General features: G+C 35.0%; 2 protein-coding genes across 2 annotated transcripts; both read left to right on the forward strand.

Moving 5' to 3' along the window:
* Window positions 1-7,019: 7,019 nt before the first annotated feature.
* LOC106368121 (zinc finger CCCH domain-containing protein 47-like) lies at window positions 7,020-10,239 on the forward strand. Its single transcript, XM_013808010.3, has 2 exons — window positions 7,020-8,086; window positions 8,342-10,239. The coding sequence occupies exon 2, from the start codon at window positions 8,394-8,396 to the stop codon at window positions 10,032-10,034; it is 1,641 nt and encodes a 546-aa protein (XP_013663464.2). The 5' UTR covers window positions 7,020-8,086; window positions 8,342-8,393; the 3' UTR covers window positions 10,035-10,239.
* A 3,400-nt stretch (window positions 10,240-13,639) lies between these two features.
* LOC106368120 (xylan O-acetyltransferase 1-like) lies at window positions 13,640-17,157 on the forward strand. The gene is made up of 5 exons (XM_013808009.3): window positions 13,640-14,329; window positions 14,425-14,596; window positions 14,710-14,909; window positions 14,986-15,144; window positions 16,649-17,157. The coding sequence occupies exons 1-5, from the start codon at window positions 13,731-13,733 to the stop codon at window positions 16,995-16,997; spliced, it is 1,479 nt and encodes a 492-aa protein (XP_013663463.2). The 5' UTR covers window positions 13,640-13,730; the 3' UTR covers window positions 16,998-17,157.
* Window positions 17,158-17,385: the final 228 nt, after the last annotated feature.

A 17,385-nucleotide genomic window follows, 5' to 3' on the forward strand; every position in this document is an offset into this window, starting at 1 on the left:
ATTTTATAGCAAAAAACATAAAATTACGATTCATTCCGGTCATCTCCAAGATGTCCAAAAATTGATGTTGATACTTTATACAGAGAGTGTTGCTGGAAGCCATCTTCAAGTAGAATATAATTTCTTTTCATTATTTCTTACGTATATTCGTTAACTAATTAAGCACACATGCCACAAATTAAACAACCTTAATCAAGTTTTTTTGTTAATTATCAAAGTAATAAACCCTAAACACATAAGCATTGATGTTTGGAACAGTTGAAACCTATCCTACCGATTCGAGACTCGAGCAGCTATGAACCAGTCATCTGTAGTTGTAACAATGATTAGTATATTATAGCCGCGTATGTCAGCTCCTCTTCTGGATAAAATCATATTTAAGATAACAATGATTTTCCATATTGACGAAGCGAGATATAAAGTTGAAATGGCAAATATAGCTTTGGAATAGTACAAGTTGTATACGCAACTCCAAGATAAACTTCAATTTTCACGTGCTGTAAAAGATGAAAGCAGTTATTCAACAACTTGGTCAACTGGGTATTATGAACACACCAATTGGCAAAGCGGAAAAGTGAGATTAAGTGAAGCATATCGTCATCTTCAAATATTAGTGGTTTCTGAGTCATTTTCTATAACTAGGTCAAGATTCAATAACCAAACAATATAATAAGATTAATCAACCAAATAAACAAGTGGTTTTAGTTTCTAAGATCCTCTATAGGATCATTTAAAAAAATGTAACATTTAGTTTTTACTAAATTTAAAGAGACTCTACTAAGGTATCACTTAATTACTATGATAATTTAGCTTACGTGACAGCTAGGGATGTTGTCATGGGCAAAAAAACCCGGCCCGGCCCGAACCCAAACTAAACCCGCCCAGAAAATACCCTAAACTATAAAACCCGAAAAAACCCGGTACTATTAGGGTAACTCGCGAAAAACCCTAGAACTTTAGGGTTACCCACGGGTACCCGAAAAAACTCTTTTTTGAGTTTTGTGGTTTTTTAGTTAAAGTTTTATAGTTTTAACTTAAATTTATATGTATTGAATATTTAATTTTAATCATGTTTTGTATTAAATTTGATTAATTTTCAATTATCAAATTTATTTTCTGTATAAAGTAACAAATAAAATTTTCATCATTCATAATTTTCAATTTGCAAATTTATACTATATCCATAATGTAAGTAAATAAATAAGTTATAGAAAGTGCAAAATTTAATAGTGGGCATTGTATGTTTTGATTTATACATCTAATTTTTGATTTCAATCATTTAAATCCTTAAAAATTAGGGTAAAAGTAGTCCTTTCAATTATATATATATATATATTTAAAAACCCATAGGGTACCCGAAACCCGATAGGGTAAAACCCGAACGGGTAATTTATAAATCAAGACCCGCCCAAAATAAACCCGCGAATTTTGAAAACTGAATATACGGGTTTTGGTTTTTAAATTCCAACCGGGTTTAGGGTACCCTATGGGTAAAAACCCATTGTTAACATCCCTAGTGACAGCTTAAGAATCAATTGAAAAAGTGTTGTTCCAAATCCAATTACTAAGGAATATTATATTAACATAAAATATAAGAAGCATATATTTTTTCCTTAAATAAAAACTACGGAATTATGATTAACATATACTGATAATTAATGATTATGAAGAATAAAGATTTGATAACAATTTTTGCATTCTTCTTCATTTTTACTTAATTTTATATTATTAAAAAATAAACAATCACATTAGTAATATAATAATAATAAAAATGTTCTTATATGTTATATTTTGAGTTTTTTAAAATGATTTTAAATTACAAAAATGAGAAAACCTTACATGTTTTATTTTAAATTTTTTTAAACGACTTTAAATTACAAAATGAAGAAAACTTATATGTTATATTTTACTTATATGTTAAATTTTGAATTTTTTAAAAACGATTTAACTTATAAAAATGTAAGTTTTACTTAAGCATATGATTAAAAATATTAAAATGACATGTATCAATTCGATGGTTGTTCTGAAACATTTCAAAACCATATGGAAGATAAATATCAAAATAATTTAACTATGCAAACAGTACTGTTCATTTTTTCAAAAATGTGTTCGGTTGAAAAATTAAGGTTTTTGTGTCATAATTTGTTTAATGTCCAATCCGATCAATCCATGATATATTAATTATAGTTTAGTTCCACAATTTTTAAATAAAAATTGATCTGGTCCATCATAAAGAAATTATATAATAACAACAAAAAATATTGTATATGTATAAATAAAATGATCAAATATATATAAAAAATTATCGATAATATATACAAATAAACTCGTCGTGCGTAAGGCGCATGTCTGATCCTAGTTTAATAACTAAACAAGATTCGATAATCAAACAAGTGGTTATAATTGGAGAGAAACGAGAGAGACTTAAGAGAGAGAAAGTAGATCTGGTTCCGGTGAGCGGCCGGCGCGTAGGCAAGCGTGCCGTCGCCGGAACCTCTTGGTTTTTCCTTCCGTTTAAGCAGTCCGTATTTTTGTCGTTCTCTCGTCATCCTCCCCCTGATTCGCTTTGCCCGAGCTCTGATTGACTCTCATCCGGAGACGATAGCTTGAGGAGCGAACCGTCATCAACGGTGGCTGGGTTATTGGAGTGAAGGCGCGGTCGTGTGGAGGTGAAAGTGTGGTGAAGTTATTTTCCGGGAGGTGGAGGCTAATAAAGCTCCGCCGTCGCCGGCTCAAGTCTCCGGGAGGTGGTTGGCTTCTTCAGCAACGTCTCGTCGTTTTTGTCTTCGGGGGGTGAAGGCTTACACAGCCTTGCGTCGCCGGCTCTAGTGGTGAGAAGTGGTGGTTTCGTTTTTTTTTTTTTTTGGATCGGGTATAGCGTGTGTTGTATGTGTTGTTGTGGGTCGCGGCTCTCGTAAGACGGATGAGATCTCGATGAGATCGAGGATGCTCTCCGCAGAGAGTTCAGAAAGCTGAAGAAAAGTGGTGACGTTGGAGGCTCTCCGGTTTCGAGCTCCGGCGTAACGAGGGTGTCGGTGGCGGTGCTCAGGCGGTTTCTCGTGTAGGTGACGGTCAGGTTGAGGCATCGGTTGACGCGTGGCGTGCTGAAGATGAGATTTCAACACGCGTCCCGTCTCCTTGACGCGTCGGTCAAAAGGAGAAGTCTAGGCCGCCTAGTTTCGAGTTGAGTGAGGTGGGCTGCAGGCCCGTTTTATGTTTTGAATGGTTGTCCATCTGTTTGTGGGCTTTTGGTTTGTAACATATTGCTGGGCCCGGGTCCAGTACTGTTGGGTTCGGGCTTTTGTTGTTTGTTGTTTGTTTTTCGTTTTGCAATATTAAAAAAAAAAAACCTTGACGGAAAAAAAAAAAAAAAAACAAGTGGTTATAATTTGCTCATACATTCTGTCTGCAATTTTGTTTAATTATATTGTTTTCATCTCTCCTTTATTATGTAACAGGAGCTCACATATAACACAACAGATAATTAATTTATCATGAAAATGGAATCGCAACCTTCTACGAATCGAGCCCATTTTTTTTTCAGTGCGAACTGTTCCCCATAAGTTTCAACTGACATGACAATCAAAACTGCATTTAGTAGAAAACAATGTGGAGTGCCAATGGAAAAAAATCAAGTATATTTTAATAGTGGGGTTTTTCTTTACTAAATTAAAAGTTTAGTTTACTTTAAAATTTTCTCTTTTATTACACCTATGTGCTGTCACTGGGGTTTAGTATTCATAAATAGTCCATCTGTCCCATTTTATAAGATATATGTTTTCTTAAAAAATATTTACTTATGAGATTTTTAACAAATTTATATACAATAATGAAATGTATTTAGTTGTGTATTTATATTCTGCAGTATTTTTATTGGCTAGATTTTTTATTAAATATTATAGTTTTTAGTTTCCGAACATAATTAATATGATTTTTTATTTATAAAAAATAATTAATATGTTTTCTGAATCCATGTTTTTAGCCAAAAAGCTTGGTTCAAATAATCAAGACTAATAAAAAAAAGAAATCCAGAGTGGAATAATTTATATTCATTTAAGGATCAAATGAGTTCTGAATATTTTAGATTAAGAACATGCAGCAGGAGTCTCTCAGCTTTGCTTGTTGAGATAGACTATTTACTTTAGGTAGTCTCATGTATGAAAAACATGAAAATAACTTTGATACGGTTCAAGACAGACTGCTTGAACCTAGTGGATATGACTACAATCCCGGTGGATTGGCCAACATTCGCAAAAAAGATCGAAATGTTCCAGAAATTACATGAGGATTTCGAGGATTAAGCATATCTCATATTCTTTGGAGTATGAATGATCGGACGGACACATTAGTAAAAAAATCAAAGATCAAAGATTATATTTTTTCTATATAGATCAAACCCGACTAGATAAAAATGCTCTTAGGAAAATCGGTTCGTTCGTCTGATCATCATTTGATGGGCTGTCGACAAAAAGTTATGTATATATATATATATATATAAACGAGTTGTGGCAATAAGATTTGGGTCATTAAAAAGTGATGTCCTAGATATATGTCCAAAGCCTGATGTCTTTGGACATTGCTCCAAAGTAGCAGTTCTTTGGGTACATTGGGCCGAAGTAGTAAATTAAAACTAGTTTCCATTTTCCTAAAGTTAGCCTAACTTAGAGAAATGTGGTTGCCCACGTATAAGTGTTTTAATCAGGGTTCGGTAAGTTAAGTCGTACGGAGCGATAACAAATAGTAGATCATAACAAAACAAAAAAAACTCATAGGTCAGACAACTTGGTTCAATACTATAATTTTTGGTATAACTCTACAAATCTTAACTTAACTTTTATCATACTCGACGAACACTTCCAAAATTACATACTGCATAGCAAGATTACAATTTATATAAATTTAAAGTAATGATGTTCATTCAGTCCGGTGTGCTAGACTCTTAGTCCAATATATAGTTTCCCGGTAAGCTCAAGATCGGCCAAGAGTTAGCTTTTTTTGTTTTCAAATTAGATCTCAACCTCCTCGCATATATTTAATGGATAGTTACAGCCAAAAACGATATAATCCATCCATCATTTTTATATATCTTACTAAGTCTAACGATGTAGTTTATTTCATGTTATCTTTTATAGAGTAGGGGCCATTTGCAATAACCCAAGTGGGATGGGATAACCTAAAGAAACTGTTTTTCGTCAGTGGGGGATACACGAACTATTGCGAGGTCCAACAAAAGTGGCCTTTGTGATCGATGGTCACATAATAACTATATTCCCTACTCCATAGTTACTCTTTAATTAAGCACCCTTGATTTGAAAAAAAAAATAAAAAAATTAAGCACCCTTGCTTCCCAAAGGCCATAGCATATTTTCATAAAAGTTGTCAGACATATTAGAGCATCAGCATTGAGGCCAGTTTCTTCCCATTAATTTCTCATCATATAATAATAATACTGATGATTAATTTACTAAATTTTAAATAAAAATATAATTCAGCCAGTCATTATATGACAAGTGTAGAAACTTTTCTACAATCGATTCTTCACTACTGTATGTTTCTTGTCTTTTTCTTTAGTTTCACCTTTTCTATCTTAATTTTACATTGATTTTTTTCCGAGAATTTGGGAAAGAAACCCAAAGATGATCTTAGACCATGATTATCGCTATAAACGTAGTGCACGGTTTTTTATGCTCAATTTTTTATTTTTATTTTTATTTTTCTTATTTTGTTTAATTAAAAAAACGCATTAATCGTGAGCCGCCACATGTCAATGGGATCCGCGAACAGTGCAAGAAATAGACCAAAATCGATCCTTATTTCGTGACTTCTGGAACTGATTTTAGAGGTTTTTGTGGGGTTCAGATTATAAAGTTTGTTAAGAAACTCACTAATCTCCCGCGATAATCATGCTCTTAGAATCAAATATGACATCTTCATTTACAAAAAAAAAACAAAATATGACATCTTCGGCTAGGCCAATTCAAGTGACACCTCCTCCGTCGTAATACTTGTAAATTTATTTTATTTTTTGAGAATTAAAATACTTGTAATATTTTCGTAGTCCAAAATCTGACCTATCGAAAATGTTGTGGAATATATGTGAGAGATGAAACGCTAATAATTGGATGACGACATTATAAAATATTTGTAATAATGATTCTGACCATGAATGCATGCAGTCTCTATTTTTTTCAAGTAATGACTCTTCAACCCACTTGTACATATGATAAGATAATATGCTCCCAAGTTGCCGAAATCTATATAAGTAACGCCCAACAAGTCATGATTGTTTATAGCAAATAAAAACAATGATAAAAACAATCATGTTTCGTGTGATCACATTATCGTATAAAATTATAAGGGATTTGGGAAGAGTTAATTTGGTAGTGGGCAAATAAAGTAAGGAGAGTGAAGAAGATAATTGTGTCGCCCACACAAAGGGAACGACGATTAGAAGAACGCGTGCTTGACTCTATTTCCTTTTTCTCTTCCTCACTGCGCTCACCCAACGCGTATGAATCATCATCGCACGTACGCTTGAATTTATTTTTGGTTAATTCTGTATTCATTATTTGCATCTTGTTTTCTTCCTAAAATAGATGTGTTAGATGATTGTTTATGTTTTCTCGTGTATATATCCGTGATCATTTAAAATCTAAATGTTTATAGCTAATAATATTTATTTACTAGTGGAAATATTTGAAATTAGATGCAAGAAACCAACAGGCATATCTGGTCATTGGAATGTTCTTACTAAAATTAAAATTCATACGAATAACAAAATTTATACAGTTACAAACGGAATAAAGTTTGATTTGAGAGTTTATATAAACAAAATTAAAGCTCAAGATAACAACAATATAACTTTTAACTCAAAACTAGTGCTCTTTTTGTCAATTACCATATTTTTAACCAAGTCAAAATTACCCTATTTTGAAATAATGAAACGTCAGTCGAACAAAGGTAACATTTATATTCTGAGTTTCTTATAACGAAATCAAATTATATGATACGATACAAACTCGATTGAACTACAATTAATGAAAAGGCCGAACATAATCTCTCAGTTTCCACTCGTTTGGATTTGGCACTGATTTTGATGGAAATCAGACAGCACAGCTCAACTCAACTCAAAAGCAAGTAGTAGTAGTAGTAGTAGTAGTAAGAGTTTGACTGGCAAGAGTCTCTCTCACGTGTTCTTCAAAGCGCGTGTTTCCTGTCTGTGGTGGACTCGCACACGCGTGTTGAACGGGTACCGGTTTAGTCGGTCAGAATTTTTAATGGTGGGTCCTGCTTTATCACTCCCCAACTCCAAACTTACCATAAAAATATAATTAAAACTATTTTATTATTAGTGTTACAAAAAAAAACTATTTTATTAAAAAGAGTAATTAACTGATTAGTTGGTTTCCTTGTCAAAAAATATAACTTAAACTATTAACCATATCCACCCAGAAATATAATAAAACTATAAATTACAAAAAAATAAGTAGATGATTAGTTGATTTCCTTGTCAAAAGTTATAACTAAAACTATCAACCATCTCCACCGAGAAATATAATTAAAACTATAAACTTAGAAACAAAAAAACAAGTAGATGATTAGTTGATTTCCTTGTCAAAAAAATAAAAATCAAACTAGTAACCATGTCCACCCAGAAAATATAATCAGTACTATAAACTTATAAAAACAAGTAGGATGATTAGTTGATTTCCATGTCAACTTCACGAAAAAATACAAAAGAATTTAAGTAGAAAAGTCAGCAGAAGAGCGACATCCTCACCTTTGAAAGTTTGGTTTCAACTTTTTAGACTTTTTGACCTAATAAACCATTTCTATGACGAGGAATTAAAACTATATTATACTAAAAAAAATAATGAAATAAATAAAGAAAGGAAGAGGAAAGAAAGAAGGCAGCTTCCTCTCTCCTTCATCGCAACGAAGCCTTTAAAGAAAAGTCCTTCATAGTCTCTCTCAACCCCATTCTTCTTATAAACCCCCCATCTCTCCACTTGTTTCATTCATTCATCATCACCCAACTCTCTCCAAACTTTCTTCTACCATCTTCTCTCCCACTTTCAATTCCAAGGTTTGTATCTCCTCAATCTTCAATCTCCTTTAGTTTTCTTCAAAGGTTACAAGCTTTGATTTAGTTTTCTATCTTTGACCCCTTTTTGCTTTTAGAAGTTTTCAACGAAGAAGAAAAGAGTAGTAGTAGAAACGGTCGTTGGCTTGTCTTAGTACAAAAGTACTTAACTTTAATTATAAATAGAATCTTAGAAAACGGATAAAGTTACTAGAAACAGAGCTTTTAATTAACAGTTTCCTCATATATCATGTGCAGAGTTATAAGAAACAGAGCAAAACAGAGCAACCTCTGTTATTTTTTTTCCACAATGGGTCTCCTCGAATACGCCGCCTGTGATGATCTTCCATCGTTCCAGAGAGAGATCGAAGAGAAAGGTCTCGACTTTGACGAGCCAGGCCTCTGGTACTGCAAAAAGCTCGGGTCTAACAAGATGGGTCTCGAACAGAGGACGCCGCTCATGGTTGCAGCCATGTACGGAAGCAAAAAGGTTCTGACTTTCATCGTTTCCACCGGAAAATCCGACGTGAACAGAGCTTGCGGCGAAGAGAGAGTCACCGCGCTTCACTGCGCCGTTGCTGGATGCTCTGTTAATATGGTTGAAGTCATCAACGCTTTGCTTGATGCTTCTGCTTCGGCTAACGCCGTTGATGCTAATGGGAACCAGCCTTTGGATCTGTTCGTTAAGGTTTCGAGGTTTGTGGCTTCTCCGAGGAAGAAAGCTGTTGAGTTGTTGCTAAGAGGAGGTGGAATGATCAATGAACCTGTTGAAGAAGAAGAAGAAGAAGAGGTGAAGATAGTGTCTAAGTATCCAGCTGATGCGTCATTACCTGACATAAACGAAGGTGTCTACGGAAGCGATGAGTTTAGGATGTATAGCTTTAAGGTCAAGCCGTGTTCGAGAGCCTACTCTCACGATTGGACGGAGTGTGCCTTTGTCCACCCTGGCGAGAACGCGAGGAGGAGAGATCCGAGGAAGTATCCTTACACTTGTGTCCCCTGTCCTGAGTTCCGCAAAGGGTCTTGTCCTAAAGGAGATTCCTGCGAGTACGCTCACGGCGTTTTCGAGTCGTGGCTTCACCCGGCTCAGTACAAGACGCGGCTTTGTAAAGATGAGACGGGTTGCGCGAGGAAAGTCTGTTTCTTTGCGCATAAACGTGAGGAGATGAGACCGGTTAATGCTTCGACTGGCTCTGCTGTGTCTCAATCTCCGCTGGAGATGATGCCTGGTTTGTACTCTTCAGGTGTTGCGACACGTCCTGTCTCTCCGATGAGTAGTAGTGTTGGTTCTTCTCCGAGAAACGGAGGGTCGTGGCAGAACAGAGTTAATTCTCTGTCTCCACCTGCTCTGCATCTCAATGGTGGAAGTAGATTGAAGTCTACATTGAGTGCTAGAGACATGGATATGGAGATGGAGTTGGAGATGAGACTTAGAGGTTTCAACAATGTTGAAGAGACTTTTGGGTCTTATGTCTCCTCCCCAAGTAGGAACTCTCAGATGAGCCACCAGCATTACCCTTCTTCACCGGTAAGACAGCAACAGCCTCCTCCTCCTCCTCACCACTTTGACTCTTCAGCAGCTGTGGCAGCTGCAGTGATGAACGCAAGATCATCTGCGTTTGCGAAACGCAGTTTGAGTTTCAAACCTCAAGTAGCATCATCGCCGTCGAATCTTTCGGATTGGGGATCGCCGAGTGGGAAGCTGGACTGGGGAGTGCAAGGAGATGAGTTGAGTAAGATGAGAAGAAGTGTTTCATTTGGAATCCATGGAGACAACAACGGTAACAATGCTGGGAGAGATTATAGGAACGAGCCAGATGTTTCTTGGGTTAACTCTTTGGTTAAAGACAGTGTGGTGTCTGAGAGAGGAGGATTTGGGATGAATGAGAGGGTGAGGATAATGTCTTGGGCTGAGCAGATGTACAGAGAGAAGGAGCAGACTGTGGTGTAAACACACACACACACAGAAACTTGTTTATTCTTTAATCTTTTGTTACTTTTTTAATTGTTGCTGTTAGTATGTGATTTGTAGTCACTATGAGATAGAAAGATAACTGGACTAATAGCTTATTAGTCTCCTCTATATTTGTCATTTTTTCTTGTAATTTCAAACTATGAAATGTTCTAGCAATAATAAAAGACATTACTTCCGTTTATCTCTTCTTCCTGTTACTTGTACTGTTGTACATAATGATGACAACTGGTTTGTCCCGCTCCGCTGCAGGGTTTGTTGTCGGCCGGCCATAGACGTATGACGGGCATTCTTCCATTGTATGCACAGACCTACAGACTTGCACACGCCATAGACACATGATCAACATAAGTTTGAGCAAAACTTGTTGTTTACAAGCATTGATCATGAATTATAATAAGTTCGATTCAAGTTACAATTAGTCACTGTTATAAGAACGGAGACGAACTTTAGTCATACATTATTAAGGTTGATTGAAGTTACAAGTTGTCATTACTCATAAGTCATAACAAAAGTGAAGTCCTCGAATTGTACACCTATTTTCTTCCTACTTTGTTTGGTTTTCAAGTTTGATTCAAGTTACAAGTACTCATTGCTTCACGTGTGTAATTCAAATAACATTCTTATATCATGTCTACTGAGAAGAAGAAATTATACATGTGAGCCTCTCTTGTCGATGAATGGAAGAAATGAAGAAGAGAACTCAATGGAAGGGAAGAAGAAGAACCGTCACACTTGGCAAAAACGAGATGAATGGACTGATAAGAAAGAAAAAGCTCTGTTGTGTTCAGTTCTTCATCTCTCTCGAGCACGCAAAAATATCCAAATGGCTCTTCAACTCAACTAAAACTCAACCCAATTCCGGGCGGAATAGGCCTGCTTAATAATGAACATGGAAAAATGATGTCCAAACCCGCTCCACGACAAGCTTTTACGGGTATTTTACGGCCAGGCCCGCGGTCCATATCCTCACCTGCCCTCTCCACTTGTATAAATGAGTTTTCTTATGTTTTGGCAGTTCATACTAGTATGGCCGGAACGTTTTACACCAATAGACAACCAAATTTCAAGTGTATGCTTTTCTATTTTTGGGCTTTGATCAGATGTGGCCCATTATTGATCCATATGTGCGAGTTGTTTCCTGTAATGATCTTTATTTCGATTTTGGGATTTTTATGAGAATTTATTAGATTTTGGGCTCCTCTTTCGAATCACAATAACATGCACAGTACCAACCGCATGGATGTTCATGCGCCTAGTTAGAAGATTGTCGTTACTGTGGATCATAAATCACTTGCATTGAAATTATGCTCTCCTTTTGTGTGTCATAGTGTTATATTTTTGGAAAATATGATTAGGATTTCGAGGAATACAAGTTAGTATATGGACTTCTCTATAGACTCAAATCAAATTACTTCAACGAGACCGCGGTACACAAGCCATCAGAAGCTTTGCTGCATAAACGAAAAAACTATTTTCATTACTTTTGATATGACAAGTGTGTAAAGTAAAAGTACATTCAATTCTTAGTGTTTTGCTTGACTCCACCATATATTATATATCGGTTTATCATTCAGATTCTTTCATCACCTTCTTTTTCACATTATTCAAATTGACATATTATAAAGAGTGCAACTGGTTAGTCACTCATCCGAATAAAACAAGCTATTAAAGCAAATATTCTGATAGTGTGAGTGTGTCGGTTGTAGATGAAATAAACAAAACAAAACAAAACATTAAAGTGAAGATTAATTGTTTGAACAAAGCATATATATACTAAGTAGTGGAGCCAAGAACCCTAAAAATATTCATCAAGAAGAGGTCTTTTCGATGATGTAAAGAAATCCGCCACGAATGTAATAGTTGGATATGTACAATGTCTTTGGGAATGTAGAGTCTAGATTACCTTTGGTCATTTAGGAACATAGTTTCCAGCATGATATATTTGATCATTAAATAAATGGATAAGGTGAAGTTTAACAAAGTCTATTTTGAAAATTTTCATCAATATATATAGTAGAGTGTTCATAGTCTTAACTCTTAATAAGACATTGCTACAGATTTTATAGGACAAACGTGTGCCTCAGACACATCATACGCACGTGGTGAACTTCAAGCAAAATAGTCGTCGAAATAAAATGGACATGTATAAGTGTGTCAGTGTGTGTCTGACTCACACAAACCAAAAATACAAAAGGTTAGGGTTAGGTTCCTTTGGCTTTGGTTCGAAGCAACAAGGATTCAAATATTGAACTAACAGCTAAAGCTAAATGGAGTCGTATTAAAGTTGACAATACCTGCCAAAAAAAATAAAGATATGTTATAAATATGTAGAATATGATGATGTATATAAAATGGATTGGTAATGGTTGGTCTGTTTCTATAATGTATGTGTATTATGAAGAGATTCCTTAGCCTTTACTTTTCTCAAATAGAAAGCTTCATATATCATTTAGAATATCTTACTTATCCTTTTTAACTTTTACTTTTCCAAGCGGAAAATATAATTTTATCCTCTAAACGACCACGGATGCTTTACCCAACATGCGATGGCGGATGGACGAATGATTGTTACAGAAAACGAAAGAGTAGTTTTTTTCGAAAACGAATTATTAGGTTTGTGCTAGTCTAGTTTTTAAGTTGTGATTAGAGGAATAAATTATACGTTTGACACAAAATATGTAAATGTATCACAAGTATCAAGACTGCTGCTTAAGGTGAAGCTAATTTGGATTTAGACGCAAGATACATATTGCTTTTTTGTTTCCATCTCATAATTATGCTTATACGCATATTTGTTATGAAAAACTAGAAATTTTTTTTTTTAGAAACAGACAGCTATAAATAAAACATAATATTGCGCGCAAGCCCTTTTTCAAGAAATGATTGTGATGTCATAGACAATTTATCATGCACATACATCAATCTTTAATCGAACTTTGGTTTAGTTCCTAATCTACCTTTTGTAAACCAAATTTGCATACGTGAATGATGCTGAAACATGGTTACCTGGCACATGAGACATAACATTTCAGGTTTGATCCTAATTTTGAATAGAAAGCTATGTTTTGGAAACAAACAAATCCTTAGAGAAAAAAATTGTAATCCATGATCCGAAAATATAAATGGATAAAACATAAACTCAGGTTGTAGAGAAGTGGGAAATAAAGTGGATAGTGAAAATGAAAGGAAGTATGCTTCTAAAAGTGTTGAAGTATAAATGTAATCAATAAGATGTTGCTTCTACAATTTGTTCTTTCTATAGTCCTTTTCTTTAGGTGAGGATCGAGACAATCTTAAGAATCTTTGAAACCACTCTTCTCTCCAAACTGTATTTGCTATAACAACAACTTCAAAATAGATTAGTTAAGCGAATTAGATTACGTTTTAATGTCATTCAACAACTTAGTTTTTTTTTAATCAAAACCTTTGAAAACCAGTGCAAGATAAAAACCCCTCACCAAACTATTATAATCACAAAACTAATTAACGTTAACAATAACAATTTCATTTAAAAAAAATATTATTACCTAATCCTTTGTAAGTTGCTGATATATTTCCCTCGATCTTTCTCCCTCTGTCACAAACATACTGACATTTTAAAGAGCCTCTGAAGATTTTTTATTTTATTTTTTAAAATTCACTTCTCTTCTTATACTATTTCTTTTAAATCAAATGCAACCCTGGAGAAGAAAATTTCCATTGTTCGAAACAGGAATCACAATGAAACAGAGAAAGAACAGTAACCTCTCTATCTTCGCCGTCGTCTTCTCTGTCTTCCTCTTCGGCATCTTCTTGTACAACGAAGACGTCAAGTCCATCGCCGATTTTCCTTTCTCCAGCTCAAAACCTAGCAACGTCCAAGAGAGCCAAGAGGAGGCTAAACCGACCACGGAGATTACGTCACTACCAATTCAAGAACCGGTCAAGAACTCAGACCCAGCTCAAGAACCGGTCAAAAAACCAGAGCCGGATCAAGATTCAGTGAGAGAAACAGAGCCAGTTCAAGAAGAGGTGTCGAAAGCAGAGGAAGGGAAGAAGATTGAGCTGTTTGCTGTGACGGAGGAAGAAGACGACGGAGGTGACGTGGAGTTACCGCCGGAGGAGTGTGATTTGTTCACCGGAGAATGGGTGTTCGATAACGAGACGCATCCGTTGTATAAAGAGGATCACTGTGAGTTCTTGACGGCGCAAGTGACTTGCATGAGAAACGGAAGAAGAGATTCTTTGTATCAGAACTGGAGATGGCAGCCAAGAGACTGTTCTTTACCAAAGTAAACCAAAAAGCTCTGTTTTGTACACCGGTTATTGGAATTGGTTTAGTTTGGTTTACTCTAAATTTGTTTTGGTTTTGTTTGATTCGGTGAAGGTTCAAAGCGAAATTGTTACTGGAGAAGCTAAGAAACAAGAGAATGATGTTCGTTGGGGATTCACTTAACCGGAATCAATGGGAATCGATGGTTTGCCTGGTTCAATCAGTGGTTCCTCCCGGTCGAAAGAGCTTGAACAAAACCGGTTCTCTCTCCGTCTTCCGAGTCGAGGTAATTAACAACTATATAAGATAACGTATTTGATGGAGTTGCTGATTATGAGAGAGTAGTTAAGTTTGGATCTTTGCTAGTAATTAATATTTATTTTTTTTCGTTATGGAAAGGATTATAATGCAACGGTGGAATTTTATTGGGCGCCATTTTTGGTGGAATCGAATTCAGATGATCCAAACATGCATAGTATACTTAACCGTATAATAATGCCCGAGTCCATAGAAAAGCATGGAGTCAACTGGAAAGGCGTTGACTTTCTTGTATTCAACACTTACATTTGGTGGATGAACACATTCGACATGAAAGTTCTGTAAGTGCAGATTGCATTTGCATATATATGTTTACAAGCTATGAATTAATTGAGATTGTGGAATTGATGAAAACAGACGAGGATCGTTCGATAAAGGGGACACTGAGTACGAAGAGATCCAACGGCCAGTTGCGTACCAGAGAGTGTTAAGGACATGGGGAGATTGGGTGGAACAAAATATTGACCCTCTACATACCACTGTTTTCTTCGCTAGCATGTCTCCTCTACACATCAAGTAACCAATCACCTTAACTATCATTTAGATTTTACATTAAATTGTGTCTTGCTTAGTTGCTTAATCAACTGATCTGAACTAAGGAATGCTTTGCTTGCAATATGAAATTACTCACAACTTGAGTGGTCACACTCTCTAGACTCTAGTCTCCGTGTTTGACGAGTAGTGGTACCATTTTCAGAGAAAGAAACAGAATGTAATTTTGTGTGTGTTTTGAGTGCTATTATATATGATGTGTGTTTCTTAGAACCTAGCGCATACCATTTATTGATCTGACCCAGTGGCGGATCCAGAAATGTTTTTAATCAGGGGTACTATATATTTATAAATTAATTATTTTTAATCAATATAATAATATACAATAAAAATAACTAACAAAATTAAGTTTAAATTTGGTACCAGTATATTATAAAAAAAAAACTAATCTTAAACTATTTTGGATTTTAAAATTTTGATTTTAATATTTTTTTTTAAATAATGTAGGTGTCTTATTGTCTAAATATTTTATCGAAAAGTATAAAGTGAGTTTTTAACTAATTATGTAAAATAAATGTTATATATATATATAGAGAGAGAGAGATGTGAGCTAGGTAAATTGCTTAAATGAAATGTAAAAGAAGATAATTAGTTTACCAAAAAAAAGAAAGATAATTAGTTAGAAATACAAACAGATGATGTAGGAAAAAAAAGCCACAGGTGATAAAAATGAAAGTAGTAATAAGTTAAAGAGTTAGAGTTAAATGTAAGAAAGAGGCTGTTTTTAAATTTTGTTATAGTATCAAATGAGATTCACACGAGAATAAAAAGTAAAAAGAGGAAATAAGAGAGAATGGGTAAATTCATATGGGTAATCGACTCTTGGTCAAATATCTAATAGGGGAACTTCAAGCCACTGAGCTACGTAACTCATATTAGTAAAGCATGAAACGACATATTTATAAAAGTAGTCGGGGGCACATGACCCCGTACTTATAAACGTGCATCCGCCCCTGAATTCTGACCTGCTAAACAAGTATATAAATTAGAATTATATAGTAATACAATCTATTGATCTGCTTTGTTTCTTTAACATTTTTAATACATTTCTTGCTTACCATTTTTTTTTGTTTGCTTATATTTTTCTTTGTATTAGGTAATTAATAGATTGACAATTACAATGACACTTAGCTTATTCGTTTATTTATGTTATAACATATAACGTTTTTCATTGTCTGCCTCCCAAAGCACATAACAACCACATGTACAATAATTTATAAGGACCACATGAGAATATTATTAACCTCATGCAGACGTAACGTAACTTGAAAACCAAGCAACTACCAGAAAAAGAGATAACAAGTCTTTGTCCTTTGAAAACCCCATAAAATAACATAAAGCATAAATTCTCTATAATCTTGTATTTTATAGAGTTGGTGTAACCACCACATATAATATGTTTTAACCGTGCTGTGTTTATCTTTACGAATAGATTTATCTAATTTATTTGCTGTTGTTCATACCATAGGAGCTTGGATTGGGAGAATCCAGATGGGATAAAGTGTGCTTTAGAGACGACGCCGATTCTCAACATGTCAATGCCCTTCAGCGTAGGAACAGACTACAGGCTGTTTTCAGTAGCAGAAAACGTCACGCGTTCTCTTAAAGTTCCGGTTTACTTCCTCAACATTACGAGACTCTCCGAGTTCCGGAAAGATGCTCACACTTCGGTTCATACAATCCGACAAGGCAAAATGCTGACGCCGGAGCAACAAGCTGATCCCAACACTTATGCTGATTGTATCCATTGGTGTCTTCCCGGTTTGCCTGACACTTGGAACGAGTTCCTTTACACACGTATTATTTCACGTTCCTGACCAAAGAGACAAACAAAAAGTTTGGAATATCTTGAAATTGTATTATTTTGATATCATAATGTTCATAATTTTTCTTGAATTGTAATTGTGAAATGTTTTTTTTACTTATGGTTATTAGAGTGTCTATTAGGATGAAAATGGAAGGGACTTTTTAACTGTTTTTGTATTCTTGAACTTTGGAGTGAGGTGGTAAGCACAGGATGCCAAATGTTTTTGCCTTTTTGTCAATTGATTGGGTAAAACTTACCCAACTTCGACAGTGTCTTTAAGTGGTCGATATGCTATTTATGGGAACAATGGATTGTGTTCAAAAAGGTTTAAGACTGATGTTGATAACCAGCTTAAGCCAAAAGATAAGTTTTGTCAGTTCAGATTTGGCATAACCAAG

This window comes from Brassica napus, chromosome A9 (assembly GCF_020379485.1).
Source record: "Brassica napus cultivar Da-Ae chromosome A9, Da-Ae, whole genome shotgun sequence".
In the NCBI taxonomy this organism is placed as follows: domain Eukaryota; kingdom Viridiplantae; phylum Streptophyta; class Magnoliopsida; order Brassicales; family Brassicaceae; genus Brassica; species Brassica napus.

Bases quoted from the DNA above. Each gene is read 5' to 3' on its own strand.
- LOC106368121 (XM_013808010.3), top strand. From the start codon at position 8,394: ATGGGTCTCCTCGAATACGCCGCCTGTGATGATCTTCCATCGTTCCAG.
- LOC106368120 (XM_013808009.3), top strand. From the start codon at position 13,731: ATGCAACCCTGGAGAAGAAAATTTCCATTGTTCGAAACAGGAATCACA. The intron at 14,597-14,709 runs GTAATTAACAAC...CGTTATGGAAAG, and splicing joins TCTCCGTCTTCCGAGTCGAG to GATTATAATGCAACGGTGGA. The intron at 15,145-16,648 runs GTAACCAATCAC...TTCATACCATAG, and splicing joins ATGTCTCCTCTACACATCAA to GAGCTTGGATTGGGAGAATC.